Raw genomic sequence first — 14774 nt, forward strand, 5'->3', positions numbered from 1 at the left:
AATGCCCCTTCAAAAATATAACTTAAATATGTTTTATATTTCTTTTTAGTAGAACATATTTCTTACAGCGCCATTTCACCAAAAAAAACTCGGGTGTTTCGACTAGGCACGGGCCACGAAGAAACACCCTTGTTCCATCAGCGACAACCCCCACAAATGCCGCGATTGAGTCAACACGATAAGCATTTTTTTTAGCTCAGATGGCATTTCCGCGGGAGGCTGAAACGGCGTCTCAATTCCACCCGAGCGTCCTCCCGTTGGAGAAAAAGGGACACTTCCCATTTGCATTTAGATGAGTGCGGTAATAGAAAAAAAAGCCCGGTGATGAATCTGGCGCCCCAGACTGAGCTAATGTGCTTGTATTTGGAACAAAAGTGCAGAATTAAACACTCTGGTGTGAATCGGAATCGGGCTATGTGACCAGGTGTGCAACACATAGCTTGGAAAACCTTTTTAGGGCACTTGAAAATACGTATTAGTGTTTTTTGTTTGACTGTCACAGGTTGTCAACGTGGTAAGTTGTTGGAAAATGACTAAATCGGGAGAATGCAAACCTGGCAACTTATTCGTTTTTTTTCCTGTATTTTTATATGGTTTTTCATCATTTCGAATTTTGTAACTTTTGTACAGGTATTGAGAATGCATTTTTGGTAACTGTTTTTAACTGAATGTCATGACTTTTTTTGTCGGGGGTTGACTTTATTTTGAAAAGTTTGAATGAGTGCAATAATTCAGTTGAGGCTTTCTAGCTTAAGGTTGTAGTTTGAGAGATTTTTTTGTGGGTCTGATTGTAAGATATGTTTAGCAAATTACATTTTTTGGGTTATTTCTTGGTAGCAGTTGACACAAGACATTGTAGATCTTGTTTAAACAAAAAAAGTCATGTTGTCCAGTAAAATTGGAGTATTTTTTTCCAAAGATTTGTTGAAAATAACTAAACACATTGTCCAAATCAGCCTAAATTCTCAAAGCAAAATCGCAAACATCCTATTTTATTTTTTTGGGAATATTTTGTTGAGGCTTTTCTACAGGATGACATCTACCAAAAGTTTTCAAACTCTTTTAAACAACATCAAATGGTTAAAATATTCCTTTAGTAACCAATTTCAACCAAAATATCAGTCTTCCCGTACTTGTTTGTACATTTACTCTAAAACAACAAACCCACCAAATTCCAGGGTCTAAATTCCTCTTCCAAAAACTCATTTCTGTCCAAATTCTCCACCAAAAATCCATCTGTCCCTTCCAAGCCAATTTTACAGTGAGAAAGCGTTCATAATTTAGTTTACAATTTAAATACTAAAATGTTCATATTAGCAGTTAAAAATGTCACCCTCTAAATTATGGATAAAATTTTAATCACAGCCATGACGGCGTACTTCTCTCGACATCTGAACTCGAACGGAGCGTGACGCCAAGGTCCAGCCGGCGGTTTGATTCCCTTCCACCGCTAAACGAGCGTTTGGTGGGATGTATCGTCCGGGTATCCCCGCCCCCTTCCAACCTCATATCTAATTTACCGCCATCTGCTCGGCCGGGCTTTAAATCCTCCCGCCAAACGACCGGCGTTTTATCCGCTAACATTTAGCGACGTCTAATTAAGAGGAAATGCGTACGAGGTGGCGTAATGGCGCTCGTAATGGCGGCCGTGGACTGTGGGTACGCGTGGGTTATTATTCAAGGGGGGTAATGAGAGGAAGACAATGTTTGGAAGGGTTTATGTGATTAAAATGGGGGTGGTTTTTAAGGTTAGGGGAGGAGTCAAGGTTGAAGTACGAGATGCAGGACTATCTGATCTTTGATCCAGTAACAAATATTACTGATTTTTTTGTTTCTTGTAGACAAAATGCAAATTTCTTGGTCATTCATTCATTTTCTGAACTGCTATATCCGAATTAGGGTCACCGGGGGTGCTGTAGCCTAACCTAGCTGACTTTGGGACACCCTGAATCCGTCTACACACTCTAGGGACGGACAAGCCTTCCAAAATGGCGACTAAATAAATGAATTTGAGAGAGTGACGAACTAAAAGACATTAACAGATAGAATCTAGGTTTACAAACTCAATTAATGAATTCCTAGAATGAGAACTAAATCAAATGTTGTCAATTAAAGTAATTGAAATGGTTTTCATAAACGTGTCTGACCATCAGAGTGAAATCTCAGTTCCATAAATCCAATTTAAAAAATTAAAACTAAAATGGGACAAAACCAAATGACAAAGTACAACAATACTGCCAACCCTCTTAGTCCAAATGGATAGGACAAATTTAAATAGACTTGATTAATATAGTCGGAAAAAACATCTTGAATTCAAACTGGCAGACTTGGCAGTGTTGATGTCATTACCATGGAAACCTGAGCAATGCTATTCCCCTAGAGGCTCTGATCTGAGCTATTTTTGATCAAGTTCCTGTACAGGAGGTGCAAGTCATAGTGGAGAACCTCATTTGTACGTCTAGACGACTGTCAAAAGGTTCCTAGCTTGAATCCAATTGAATGTGAGACCAGGATTGTGTATCCATGCGTGAGTCCTCGGGTTAAAATGTCCTGGACAAAAGATGTTTCGACTCTAAGACATCTTTAGCGCCTTGTCAAAATCAAATTATGTCCAGAAACCATTTGAAGAGTCTTACTCAAGATCTGTTAGATCTTCTGAATGTTCTTGGCTTCTTTCAGACCACAATACGCTCTCAGCAACAAGTCAAATTATGTCCAAAACCAGTTAAGATCTCTTATTCAAGATCTGTTAAGTGTTCCTGAATGTTTGTCTTCTTCCTGACCACAATACGCTCTCAAAAATGAGTCAAATTCAGTCCAAAACCAATTAAAATCTCTTATTCAAGATCCTCAAAGTCTTCCTGAAAGTTCTTGTCTTCCTCCAGACCAAATACACTCTCAGAAATGAGTCAAATTCTGTCCAAAACCAGTTAAAATATTTTATTAAAGATCCTTTAAGTCTTCCTAAATATTCTTGTCTTCTTCCCGACCACAATACACATCAGAAACATATAAATTTGATCCAGAAACTAATTACAAATCCCCTATTTAAGCTCCTCTAAGTCTTCCTGAAAGTTCTTGTCTTTTTCCTTACCACAATACAATCAGAAACGTACAAATTTGATCCAAAAACTAATTACAAATCCCCTATGTAAGCTCCTCCAAGTCTTCCTGAATGTTCTTGTCTTCTTCCAGACCACAATACACCCTCACAAACATCTAAATTACCACCGAAAGGCAAATTCAAACACCAACATTCAGAATGGTACCCGTCCTCCTAGCGTAAAAAAAAAAAAAAAAACATTGGCAGGACATTTGCGTGTTGGCCGTCTCTCCGTAATGAACTCGGTGAAAGGATGAAGACATTCCAGGTCCTTCAAAAATGTTGGCATCCTCTCAACCCGGCTGGACCGAGTCCATTCATCCTATGAAGTCTCAAACAAACCGCTCAATGAATGGACTTAAAAATAATCGCCAGGGACGATATGTCTCTCTCTCTAATTCGCTCCCGGACGGAGGAATTCGCTCGGAAAGAATTTGGCAAGCGAGGACGAGCTCGTCAAACAATTTGTTGGGGAAACGTCTCGTCAACAGATGGGAGGACAGACCATAGACAAGCGCCAAAGTCGAGTGGACAAATGGCGCTTCCAATGAAGGACATATTTTCCTTCTTTTGACATTTAATGGCATTAGAAATGGAGGGAGGAGTTTTGGTTTTGACACAGTTTTACTATCCTGGGGGACTCCGGGTGTGCTAATTAGGTTTTGTCATGTTAGGGGTTTCCAAAGTCAATATTTGGGGGTAAACTTGGCATGAAAATAATGGCGTCTTTGGGTTTTTTTTGATGGAAAGAGCCATAAACAATTAATATTTGTTAAATGTTAATCTTTAAAAGCCATGCTAAGAATTTAAAAGTCAACATACATGAAAATGTGTGCCTTTTTTAGTCACTTGACCACTTTTAAAGTACAAAAAGTCTCCGAATTGTCTTAAAATACATTGTTACTGATAGGTTCATTAATAATTAGCCTTCTTTGTAATTATCAATAACTGCAGGCAGACATCTTATTCAATTATTGACATTTAATTAAATAGATTGGATCACAGATAAGAACCTTAAGGGAGGATGTCTTCAAAAGTATCTTCTCGAACAGTATTTCGCGTAGGGCTTTAAGGCATTTGGATAAAAACAATCACGCCTTCATTTGACCTAACAATAATTTAACATAAAGTTATGTTGTGGCCTCAAGTTCCATTACATAAAGTTGTTGCTAATCAATGAGTATCAATGAGAAAATCCATGCAAAAGAGTGTAATGCCATACACCTGCTTATGGCATGTGTGATACTGGTTTCACCATGGCGCACAATGATGATGTCACTCACTCTGGTACTCAGTACACTCAGGGAGGTTGTCTTTCTGCCCAGACCAATGAAAAATTAGAGTTAACATTGTCCATAACTAAAGATTTTCTCAGAAGATGAGTTGGGTTCCGGATATTTCCGGTTCCACCGGGATCTAGTGGTTTCCCGGGAATGGAAGTCGACGCTGGGAAAACGAAGACGGCGCCATCAGCGACGGGTCAAAGCGCGCGACCGCCAAGCCGACACATGCTAATGAACTTGGCCCATCAAATATGCGACGAGCCCTCGCGGGGCGTCCCTGATTTTGCAGGGCTTGCAAGAAGAGTCATTTTCCATTACGGCGCCGTTAAATGAGTCGCGACCTGCAGGGAGAAAGCGCTCGTGACCCGAGTCAAACAAGTTCTCGCCACCAGAACTTTTGCAGATCAGTCTTGACTTTTCAGATAACGCCGCATGAAGGGAAATGGCTGAGGGGGTCGGCGCCCTCCCTAATCCGCCTGCCGAAGTCAATGTTCCGGGTCGGGTAATTAATCAAAGACAATCGAGTTGACGGGGGCGCCGTTTATGAAATTAGTGGCTCAGCTTCTTGCTTTGCTGGTTGATCTCATTAAGTGATGAACAACAACAAACCAGATGAAAACATCACAGATTATCGCTGGTAATTTCCTAAATAGGCGGCACGGTGCAAAAGTGTTTAGCCTGCCTGCCTTGTAGTTCAGAGATCCGAGATTCAATTGCAGGGTTTCCATATGGAGTTTGTGTATTCCGTCTAGCCTGTGTGGGGTTTCTCCGGGTACTCCAGTTACCTCCCACATCCTGAAACATGTTCCCAGAATATCGCTGGTAATTCCTAAATAGGCGGAATGGTGCCAAAGTGGGTAGTGTGCCTGCCTCGCAGTTTAGAGACCCGAGGTTCAATTGCAGGGTTTTCATGTGGAGTTTGTGGATTCCCCTTAGCCTTGATGGGGTTTCTCTGGGTACTCCAGTTACCTCCCACATCCTGAAACGTGGCTGAAGGATCGAGTGCAAAAGGTTGTTTGTCTTTGTCTCATGTATATACATATATATATATTTATACTTCAGTAACACGGTTATTTTTTATATATTTGTTCATGTATTTATTTATTAACTTATTACCTATCTAATAATGTCTAAAATGTATTTTTCTGTGTCTGTATTCTCACCCTCAACAACGAAATTTCCCGAATACAGGATGAATAAAGTTATCCAATCCAATTTTAACCTGGGTGGGCTCCAGCACCCTTGCACAGATAAATAAAGGAATCCTTAAACAGATGATTTTAAGAGCCATGTCTTATTTCTCAGGCTGTACTTGTAACTTGTTGTTAAATGGGATTATTTGGGTTATTTTACTACGTAAAGTACACAGAATTTCTACAGTGAGTGAGTTAAAAAACGCCTCAAACCTCACTCAACCTTCAACTTCCAAGTCACTGTACAATTACTTTTTGTGTCCGGACATGATTGCGTGCTGGCGTTTTGGACATTTGATCATTTTCTCCGAGGGTTTGACTCCACTTGCTTACTTTATCGGGTGTACAGAATGCGACTCAATAAGGCGACGCGACAGCCATGTGACAAGCGGCGTCAGTTTCGCCACAAAGGACACAAACACGCCGCAGATTATGTATTAAATTACACGTCGGCAAGACGGATTATACTTTCTTAAGCCTATTCTGCAGGTTTTTTTTTAACCCCGACGATTGTCAGCCAGACTTGTAGCGCCATTAAAGTAAAGGAATTATTGTTGCTTAGATATGGCACATGTGTCCGGGGGAAGAAATTAGGGTGTATTTTAGGGAGGCCTATAGGAAGGAAGGACTAGATTCATAATTGATTCATGTTCAGCATTTGGAGGGGACCTCGAACTGGTGCTCGGACGTTTGGTCGCAGGTCTTTTGGTGACAGAAAGTTTACTGTTGAAATCAGCTCTCAAAATTATATTCATGAGAGAGAGTTTAATATCTAAGAGAGAGTTTAATATCTAAGTACTGTTTAATATCCAAGTACTGTTTAGAATCTAAGTATTGTTTAGTTTCTAAGTACTGTTTAGTATCTAAGTACTGTTTAGTATCTAAGTACTGTATAGTATCTAAGTACTGTTGGAAACAGTTGATATTTACATATTAAACTCAATTGAATATATTTTTGAGAGTTGGTTTCAACAGTACTTAGATATCAAACAGTACTTAGATATCAAACAGTACTCAGATATTTAACAGTACTTAGATATCAAACAGTACTCAGATATTTAACAGTACTCAGATATTTAACAGTACTTAGATATTAAACTTCTGTCTTATATATTTAACTTCTTTCTCAGATATTAAACTCTCTCTCTCATGAATATAATTTTGAGAGCTGGTCTCACCAGTAAACTCTTCATTACCATTTCACTGGCGACCAAAAGACTGGCGACCAAACGTCCGTTCACGCCATAATCTGTTCCCAGCAAGCCGTGTTGTAATCGGAACCTCTGTGAACAAAGACTAGAGTCAGTTATCCATTTTAAATAATTTGCATTATGCATTTCAGGTGATGACGCCCTAAAGCAAGTCCTCCAGGAGCAAAGGCCCGACGTCCTCCTTCCCCCCTATTGGCCGGCGCCAAAGTACTTTCACCGTGGCTCTCACCTCCCCGCTTCGATTTCGAGAGCTGACCCGCACAGACCGCCAATGCTAGCGAGGAACTACCTGCTGCTGCTGTTCCTTTGGTATCACCTTGAGGAAGGCTCGGCCTCACCGCCCCCTTTACGCCCGCCCCCTTCGCCGCTGGGACTCGGCAAGATGGTGGCCAGGGCGCGCCCCAGGAACTTGCTGGGCCCAGCCAGGAACACAATCCAACGAGTGAAGAGGGGCTGGGTTTGGAACCAGTTCTTTGTGCTGGAGGAGTACATGGGATCTGACCCACAGTACGTGGGCAAGGTAACTACTACAATTGTTATTAGTTGGAATAGTTTAGAGCAGGGGTAAGGGACCTATGACTCGGGAGCCACATGTGGGAAATGTGAAGGAATAACATTTGAAAATAGGAATTGTTTATGGCTCTCTCTTTCAAAAAGCTTCCCGACCCCTGGTTTAATGTATTATACAGTAAGAAGACAAATGTAAATGAGCAAGAAACATGACACCCGTGTTTTTTACCCACAGATTCTACATACGTAAAACTCCTAACCGTCATCACCGGGGTCTTACCGGGACGCCACTTTGTACATAACCTGACGTAGATCGACTCCCTAATGAACGGCGTCCCGGGGGTTGTGAGTGGGCCGTAGTAACGATGTTGATGGCGGCGCTAGTTTGCGGGATAAAAGCCACGGAGATGAAACCCGCTGAGGGAGAGGGCAGGGTGACAGCGACACGCTCTCTGACGCAGTTATCAAGTTGACTTTAAAGAGCAGAAAAGATCACAGACCCCCTTTCAAAGACGGATAAATGAGCCCAAGTGGACCACCGGCTGGGCCACTGGCTAAAAGGGCCTTTTACAAGGTATCACCAGGCCTGAAAGTGCCTTAGTTAATCCACCTTGTGTATTTGTGGGCGTGAACCAGGAGCTAATTGGCGTCTAGGTGGGCGTGAACGAAGAATTAATTGGCGTCAATGTTTAATTGAGACAATTTTCTACCTTTTTTAACTATTTTGTGCTTATGTAAAGGCCAAAGAATGCAGATTGAAAGGGAAACTGGACTATAAGTCGCATTTTAATTGAAATAATCAGACTAAAAACAATATGTATACGTATAAAGTAAGCTAACGCAAGGGTCGGGAATATTTTTGAGCCACACACCATTCATATTTTTCAATATTATTCATTGTGAGCAATATTACGAATTTCAAAGTCAAAATATATACAGGTAAACAAGTGCCTTATCATTTTTTTGGTCATTTCACCACTTTTAAAGTGTAAAAAAATGAAAATTTAAAAAATATATATTCTTATGCTGTTACTAATCTATTAGAAGATGCATTCCATAAGAGTCTACTGCAAGAAAATTAATATTAAAGCAGTTCTTGATGTAATATTTCAGTTCTGTCATCAGCTGTTTCCATATTTTAGCTCACAGGTTAGCAAAGAGCCAGATGCACTCATCCAAAGAGCCACATTTGGCTCCCGAGCCATAGATTCTTTACCTCTGAGGTAACGTAACAGTGTTTAATCCATGTTTTTATAGCCTATAAAACTCAAAAAAGGTCTGACAACAACAAAAAAAATTGAATATAGGTCGCAGGTTTAGACAAATTGTGAAGAAAGTATGACTGGTACTTTAAGTAGAAGTAATGGTATCATGTATATAATCATGTGACAACATTTGCGGTGTCAGCCCACCTGGCAGGCACGCGCATTCTCTTTTGTCGCCTCGTATTAATTTACAATTTACGTAGCCTTCGGGCCGCTGCGTAAAAGTCAACGATTTGAATCGGCCAGCAAACGGGCTCCCGAGTCAAAACCCATTTTGTCTGCTGAATCGCCCCCAATAGTTTCCGCTTGGACGCTGCGCACACACGCCGGGGTTGGCACGCGAGGGGACTCCGTTATTTAGTGTGGTCAGCACGTTCTAGTGCGGCGTTTGGGGCTTGATGGCGGACCATGGGCTTCAGGTGGAGATTATTTAAAAGTCTTGAGGGTAGAAGAACTGCTGTTGATAAAGTAGTCTGTAAAAATTAGTCCCTGAAGAATGGTGTAGAAACGACTACTGTATTTTCCAGACTATAAATTACAGTATTTTCATAGTTTGACTGGGATTATGACATATACTCAAGGGTGCTCGGATGTTGGGTCGCCGGTCAAATGGTGACAGAGTTTACTGTTGAAACCAGCTCTCAAAATTATATTCATAAGAGAGAGAGTTTAATACATAATTTTTGCCATCAAGCATTGAGCAGCATTGACTGACTGAGCTGACTTACAAACTTGAAGCAAAGGGGGGTTGGGCTGCTAGAAGCAGGTGATGCCGATCCACAGATTGCACTCGCAGGACACTTAGTATTGCAGAAAGTTTCCTGTTCATTAAAACCTGCATTTTGTGGAATAGCTTGAAAGTCTTATAGGATGTTATGCCACTATATTAAATCAAAAGCCTCTATAGTCATCATTACACAGCTGTGTAGAATGAAATAAGTGAAATATCATTCAACAAAGGTGCTCTTAAATGAGTCCAAATGGTTAAAAGTCTGCAATTTGATGGCCCATGTTTGAAATAGGTCAAATGAAAAAGTCTTGAATTGGCTCTTGACAGTTTATAGCATGTAGATTTTTGTTTTGCAAGCCATTGGTTGAAACATAGGTAACAAGGTTGAAATAATGGGGGTTGGGCCACTGTGGGTGAGGAGGGAGGGGGGAGCTTTTGGTTCCAGAAATCTGGCCTGGATCGTCCAAGATGACAAACTTGAAGTGATGGGGGTTGGGCTGCTAGAAGCAGGTGATGCCAATCCACTGATTGCACCCGCAGGACACTTAGTATTGTGGAAACTTTTGCTCTTCATGAAATGCTATATTTTGTGGAATAGTTTCCCTACGGTGGTTAATTCTGAGGCATTTTTAATTAGGAAGAGTAACTTGCAGCTTGACTAGAATTTAAAGAGTCATACCTTAACTTGGTAGTGTGTTGTTGTTTATTTTTCGACTGTCTACTTTACCGATTAAGAACGTCCAATCCATTAAAGGAACAGTCACAGTTTTCCGATATGTCCAGAATAACACGAGATGACCTTTTAATAATCTTTTTTTTTTTTTAGAAACTTGCTATCTTAATTATTCCATTTCGGCAGGGTTAGCTCACGGTACACTTGCCATTTGCACGACTATGTATTTATTGACGATATGGACATAAAGGTCAAATATCTGCCGGTCGGTGTCTTATCACAGCCGCCATATACGACTTGAGCAACCGATATCGATCGGGTCGATTGCATTTTCTCATCTCACACTTAATTAAGCATGGCAGACATTTTTTTTTTACCCAAAAATCGGACACGTGAATGTCAAGGTACGGTTAAGACGAACATGCATGTAAGCGATACTAATGGCCAGCACATTTTCGTAGTAATAGGAGACGGAAAAGTCCATTAAGTAGACGAAAAAATGTATATTTATTAATTTTTTTTGACAGGACAGATGAATTGATGTCATTAGCTTTGATTTTATAGCAAATTTGTCCATTTTTCGTAGAAATAGGAGCACTCTTTTAATAAAGAAAATGGGATGCAAGTATGTCATTATGGTGACCATCTTGGCGGTGATAAACTGTCAATCATTTGAAGTGGGAGGACTGACAGCCATTGGACAACGTTATTTAATTTAAGAAGAACACAAATTGCTGTGATTGGCCATTTATCAACCTCAATGTCTAAAGTTTAAGTGTCTGAAACGTTCTGGTAGTGTGACAAAAAAACTAAACAAAACATTATTTTCGTCACTTGTTTTTAGCATGTAGCTAGGCTAGGGGTGGACAAACTACGGCCCGCGGGCCACAAACGGCCTGTTAGGCTTTTTAATCCGGCCCGGCGCCAATGTCCAATTTTTTTTATTTTGTATATATATATATATATATTTTATTATTATTATGATTTTTGGCAGTAGCTGTGTCCACTCTTATTTGTTTTTGGTGTTTTGCAGCCCTTCTATCTTTTTTAAAAGACATTTTAATATTTCTTAATACATTCCTTTACTTACTTGACTTTGTACTTTATACTTTTGACTTTAAAAATGAGTGATGGGTATGTTAATACTTTTTTTCCTGTTAATATTTCATATGTACTGTTAACGGATGCCCTTTTTTATATGTTTTCTTGTGCTTCTGTCAAATTTTTTAAGTCAATCTGGCCCCCCCGGGCCCAAAAGTTTGCCCACCCCTGTTCTGGCATGTGTCTAGGCACTACTTAATGACAAGAGACCAATCCATTTGTCTGTCATGGCTCTTTTAGAATCACTATAACGATCTTTAGAGCTTTGAGAAAAGTAGCTTTTACGACAGCATTTTGTCCGCCGGACAAGAAACAAGAAAACGCCAAAGCGTTTGAACCGGGGCGCATTTAATGGAGCGTGGCGGCAAAGGTGCTTCACTTCCTCCCTGGCGACTACTCATGGGAAGTTTAGATTCCTAATAAATCTCTGCGGAGGCGCGAGGATCGATAAAAAGATGACGACGGTCATCGGAGAGCCGGGGGAGGGGGTAAAGCACTAAGAAGGAGATGTGGTGCTAACCCCCCCCCCCTTTGCCGTAAAAGTGCTTTATTGACTTTTATTTAAATGAGTGACCTTTCGTCTTCTAGTGTCAGAAGCGTTGGTGCGTCACCTGGTCGTCACGCCGCCGCCGTAGACTTTTTTTGACATTCCCAAGGTCGATGGCAGACCGGTAGTGCGGGGATTATTACTACCACGGCCAGGAGTCCATTTTTACGCCGTGAACAATTGTCACTTCGATTTTTCGTTAAGAGTTCAGCTTATTCCGTAATTGGACTGACTGTATTTTCAGGGATAAAAGTCAGCCTTTGTTTTTTTTCTAGTACAACAGGACTTGAGAAGATTTTTTGGGTTTTAAAAAGAAAAATTTTGAAAATTATTTTGAGTATTTTGATATTAAACAGCACTTAGATATTAAACAGTACTTAATTCCTGAGAGAGTTTAATATTTATACTCACTCTCTTAGAGATTATCTCTCATGAATATAATTTTGAGAGGTGATTCAACAGTAAACTGTCGTCATTTGATAGTTTAATATCTAAGAGAGAGAGTTTAATATCTAAGTACTATTTAATATCTAAGTACTATTTAATATCTAAGTACATTTGACCGGCGATGAAAAGACCGGCGACCAAACGTCCAAACACCCAAATCCACTATTATTTTTGTGCATTTAACCTCCATTTCCGACAATGGCTGCCAACCGGTTCAGTATACAGTATAAGAAAACAAGATGGCTACTACCATTTCAAGATTATTTCATTTTCGGTCCGGGTACAAGTCGCTCTACGTGATCCGAGTCTACCTGGAAAGACCTGGAAATCTACCCGTCTTCGTCTTATCTCTTCAATTTTGTGGCCCGGCTAGGAAAACACACACTGATAGCGCGTATTTTTTCAAACGAGTCTCGGTTTAGCTGAGAAAAATGGCGATATACATCAGCAATAATAACCGCTGCCGTACTGTACTTGGGCGCTAGCTAGCGTATCAGCTGAAGCTGTATCTCCGTCCAATAATTTGCTAAAGTTAATTGGATCGGCCAGATGAATAACATGATGTAATACATGCTAAGGTGAGGTATTACACGGTTAGCGTACATAGTGCGTAAACAAAGAAAAATATGCGAGTCCGCGGATGATATTTAAATATCATTTTTCACGTTTTACTACTTTCCCGTTGCAGGTTTTTCATTTAAACATGAATTAATATTGTTAAATATTCAGATAAACTATTATTAATGTTATTTTTGGGGCTAAAAAGATAGAAAATTGGACTTACTGTTGTTTCTGAAAAGGAAAGTTTTAGTGTACATACCTCATTAGTAATAGTAGGCGTCCAATCTCTGAACTGGGATAGTTGGCATCCATTGTTGGTGCTATTGATGGCCATGAATGCCAATTAGTTTTGACTGGGAGGGCTGGCGGCGTTTGGATGATCTTCAGAAAATCGGGTTTATTTTTCTGTGAAGAAAAATCTAATATTAATTTAATTAATTAACAACGAGAGATGGCAAATAATTTCATGTTTCCGTGTCAGTCTAGTGTGTGCAGGTGGCTTTTATGTGGGTGTATTGGTGGGTACTGTGTGAAAAAAACGATCCTAAAGATTACAAATATAGGCAGTATGTTTTTGTAATGAAATATTAAAAACAAAATTGTCTTTTAAACTTTCAGATGTATTATTAAACCCTTACACATTTTACAAAATACACACAATGTATTTTTTCAACACTGTCATGCTAAGTTTCATAATTTATTCGTTCCTCTCTATTGCTAATTTTCATAATTTATTTAGTCCTCTATTGCTCATTTTCATAATTCATTTGGTCCTCTGCATTGCTCAGTTTCATAATTTATTTGGTCTTAAGTATAGCAAATATCATAATTTATTTGGTCTTAAGTATAGCAAATATCATAATTTATTTGGTCCTCTGTTTTGCTAATTTTCATTATTTATTTGGTCCTCTATTCCTAATTTTCATAATTTATTTGGTCCTCTATTCCTAATTTTCAAAATTTATTTGGTCCTCTATTTCTAATTATCATAATTTATCAGGTCCTCTATTGCTAATTATCATAATTTATCAGGTTCTCTATTGCTAATTATCATAATTTATTTGGTCCTCTACAAGAAAAGATGTATATTCACAAATTCCCAATCACCCATGAGAAATATCTATTCTTTCCTTTTAAAAAATATATAAATATATATTTTGATGCGACTCGTCATCCGTAAAACACGCCAAATATTAATCTAATATCCCATTTTCCGGGTTGTCCCAGCGATTGCCATGAAAAAAGGAATTTTCTTCTATAGTTGCATCCGCATAATGGCCGCCGCTACTATCCATGCTCCCGGAATATGAATCATGAGCGTGATATCCATATTAATAGTATTTCGCATATAGTATTGCTCCAGTGGTGTGATGTGTGCATCTCATCTGCAATGCACAAAGGTTGCATATTGATTAATTTGACTGATTTGAACGCAGAACGTTAGCAAACCTGCGCGGAAAACGCCGTAATTGGATTTCCGCTGCCGGGATTTAACGCCAAAGTACGGGAATCCGAGAACCCTGACCAGTTTTCTTCTATGGGGGGTCTGGAAAGGTCTTGTTAAGTGTTCCCCCAGGTGGGGGCGCTGTTTGACGAGGGCGAAAACACACAGGATGCATTTTACTTTGCGATGTCAACTGTGAGAGGAATTCCAAACGAGTGTGTGATTAGGAAATTAGCTTATAGCGAGGCGGCATGTGGCTCATAGCCAGAGGGTATTTGTGGATGTGCCTTGCCGAGGAAGCGGCGGGGCAGGAATTGGCGTTGAACGCAGCTGCGTCACGGTATTGAGGTTCAGGGTTTGAACTTGAGACATTTTAGTGGTCTCAAAACGCTGCTGGAAATTGGAAGCCTGGGTTGAGGTGCTTTTTGTGCTTTGCTAAAAGGAAGAATTCTCTCCTACTTGTCCTGAAATTGCTTGTTTTGGAAACATATGAGTGATGGTGGAGAGGATATATTTTCCCACCTGGTTGGTGCCACTTTGGGATTGAGTTTCATGTTTGATATTGCTTTTTTAGGTGAAAAAAATGTGAGGTTACTATGCAGGTAATATAAGGAGAGGACTAGAACAGGGGTGGGCAAACTTTTGGGCCCCGGGGGAGGGGCATATTGACTTTAAAAATGTGACAGATGGGCGGGGTCAGCACATG

The 14774-nt window shown here is 39.9% G+C and overlaps 1 protein-coding gene across 1 annotated transcript in view; it reads left to right on the forward strand.

Annotated features, from left to right (window-relative positions):
* LOC144209545 (cadherin-12-like) overlaps positions 1-14774 on the forward strand; it is an 80185-nt gene that overhangs the window by 13848 nt on the left and 51563 nt on the right. The window contains exon 2 of the mRNA XM_077735924.1: positions 6922-7310. Coding sequence (XP_077592050.1) covers positions 7062-7310 — 249 coding nt within the window. The 5' untranslated portion in view covers positions 6922-7061. The remainder of the gene's footprint in view (positions 1-6921; positions 7311-14774) is intronic.

This window comes from Stigmatopora nigra, chromosome 16 (genome assembly GCF_051989575.1).
Source record: "Stigmatopora nigra isolate UIUO_SnigA chromosome 16, RoL_Snig_1.1, whole genome shotgun sequence".
Classification (NCBI taxonomy): domain Eukaryota; kingdom Metazoa; phylum Chordata; class Actinopteri; order Syngnathiformes; family Syngnathidae; genus Stigmatopora; species Stigmatopora nigra.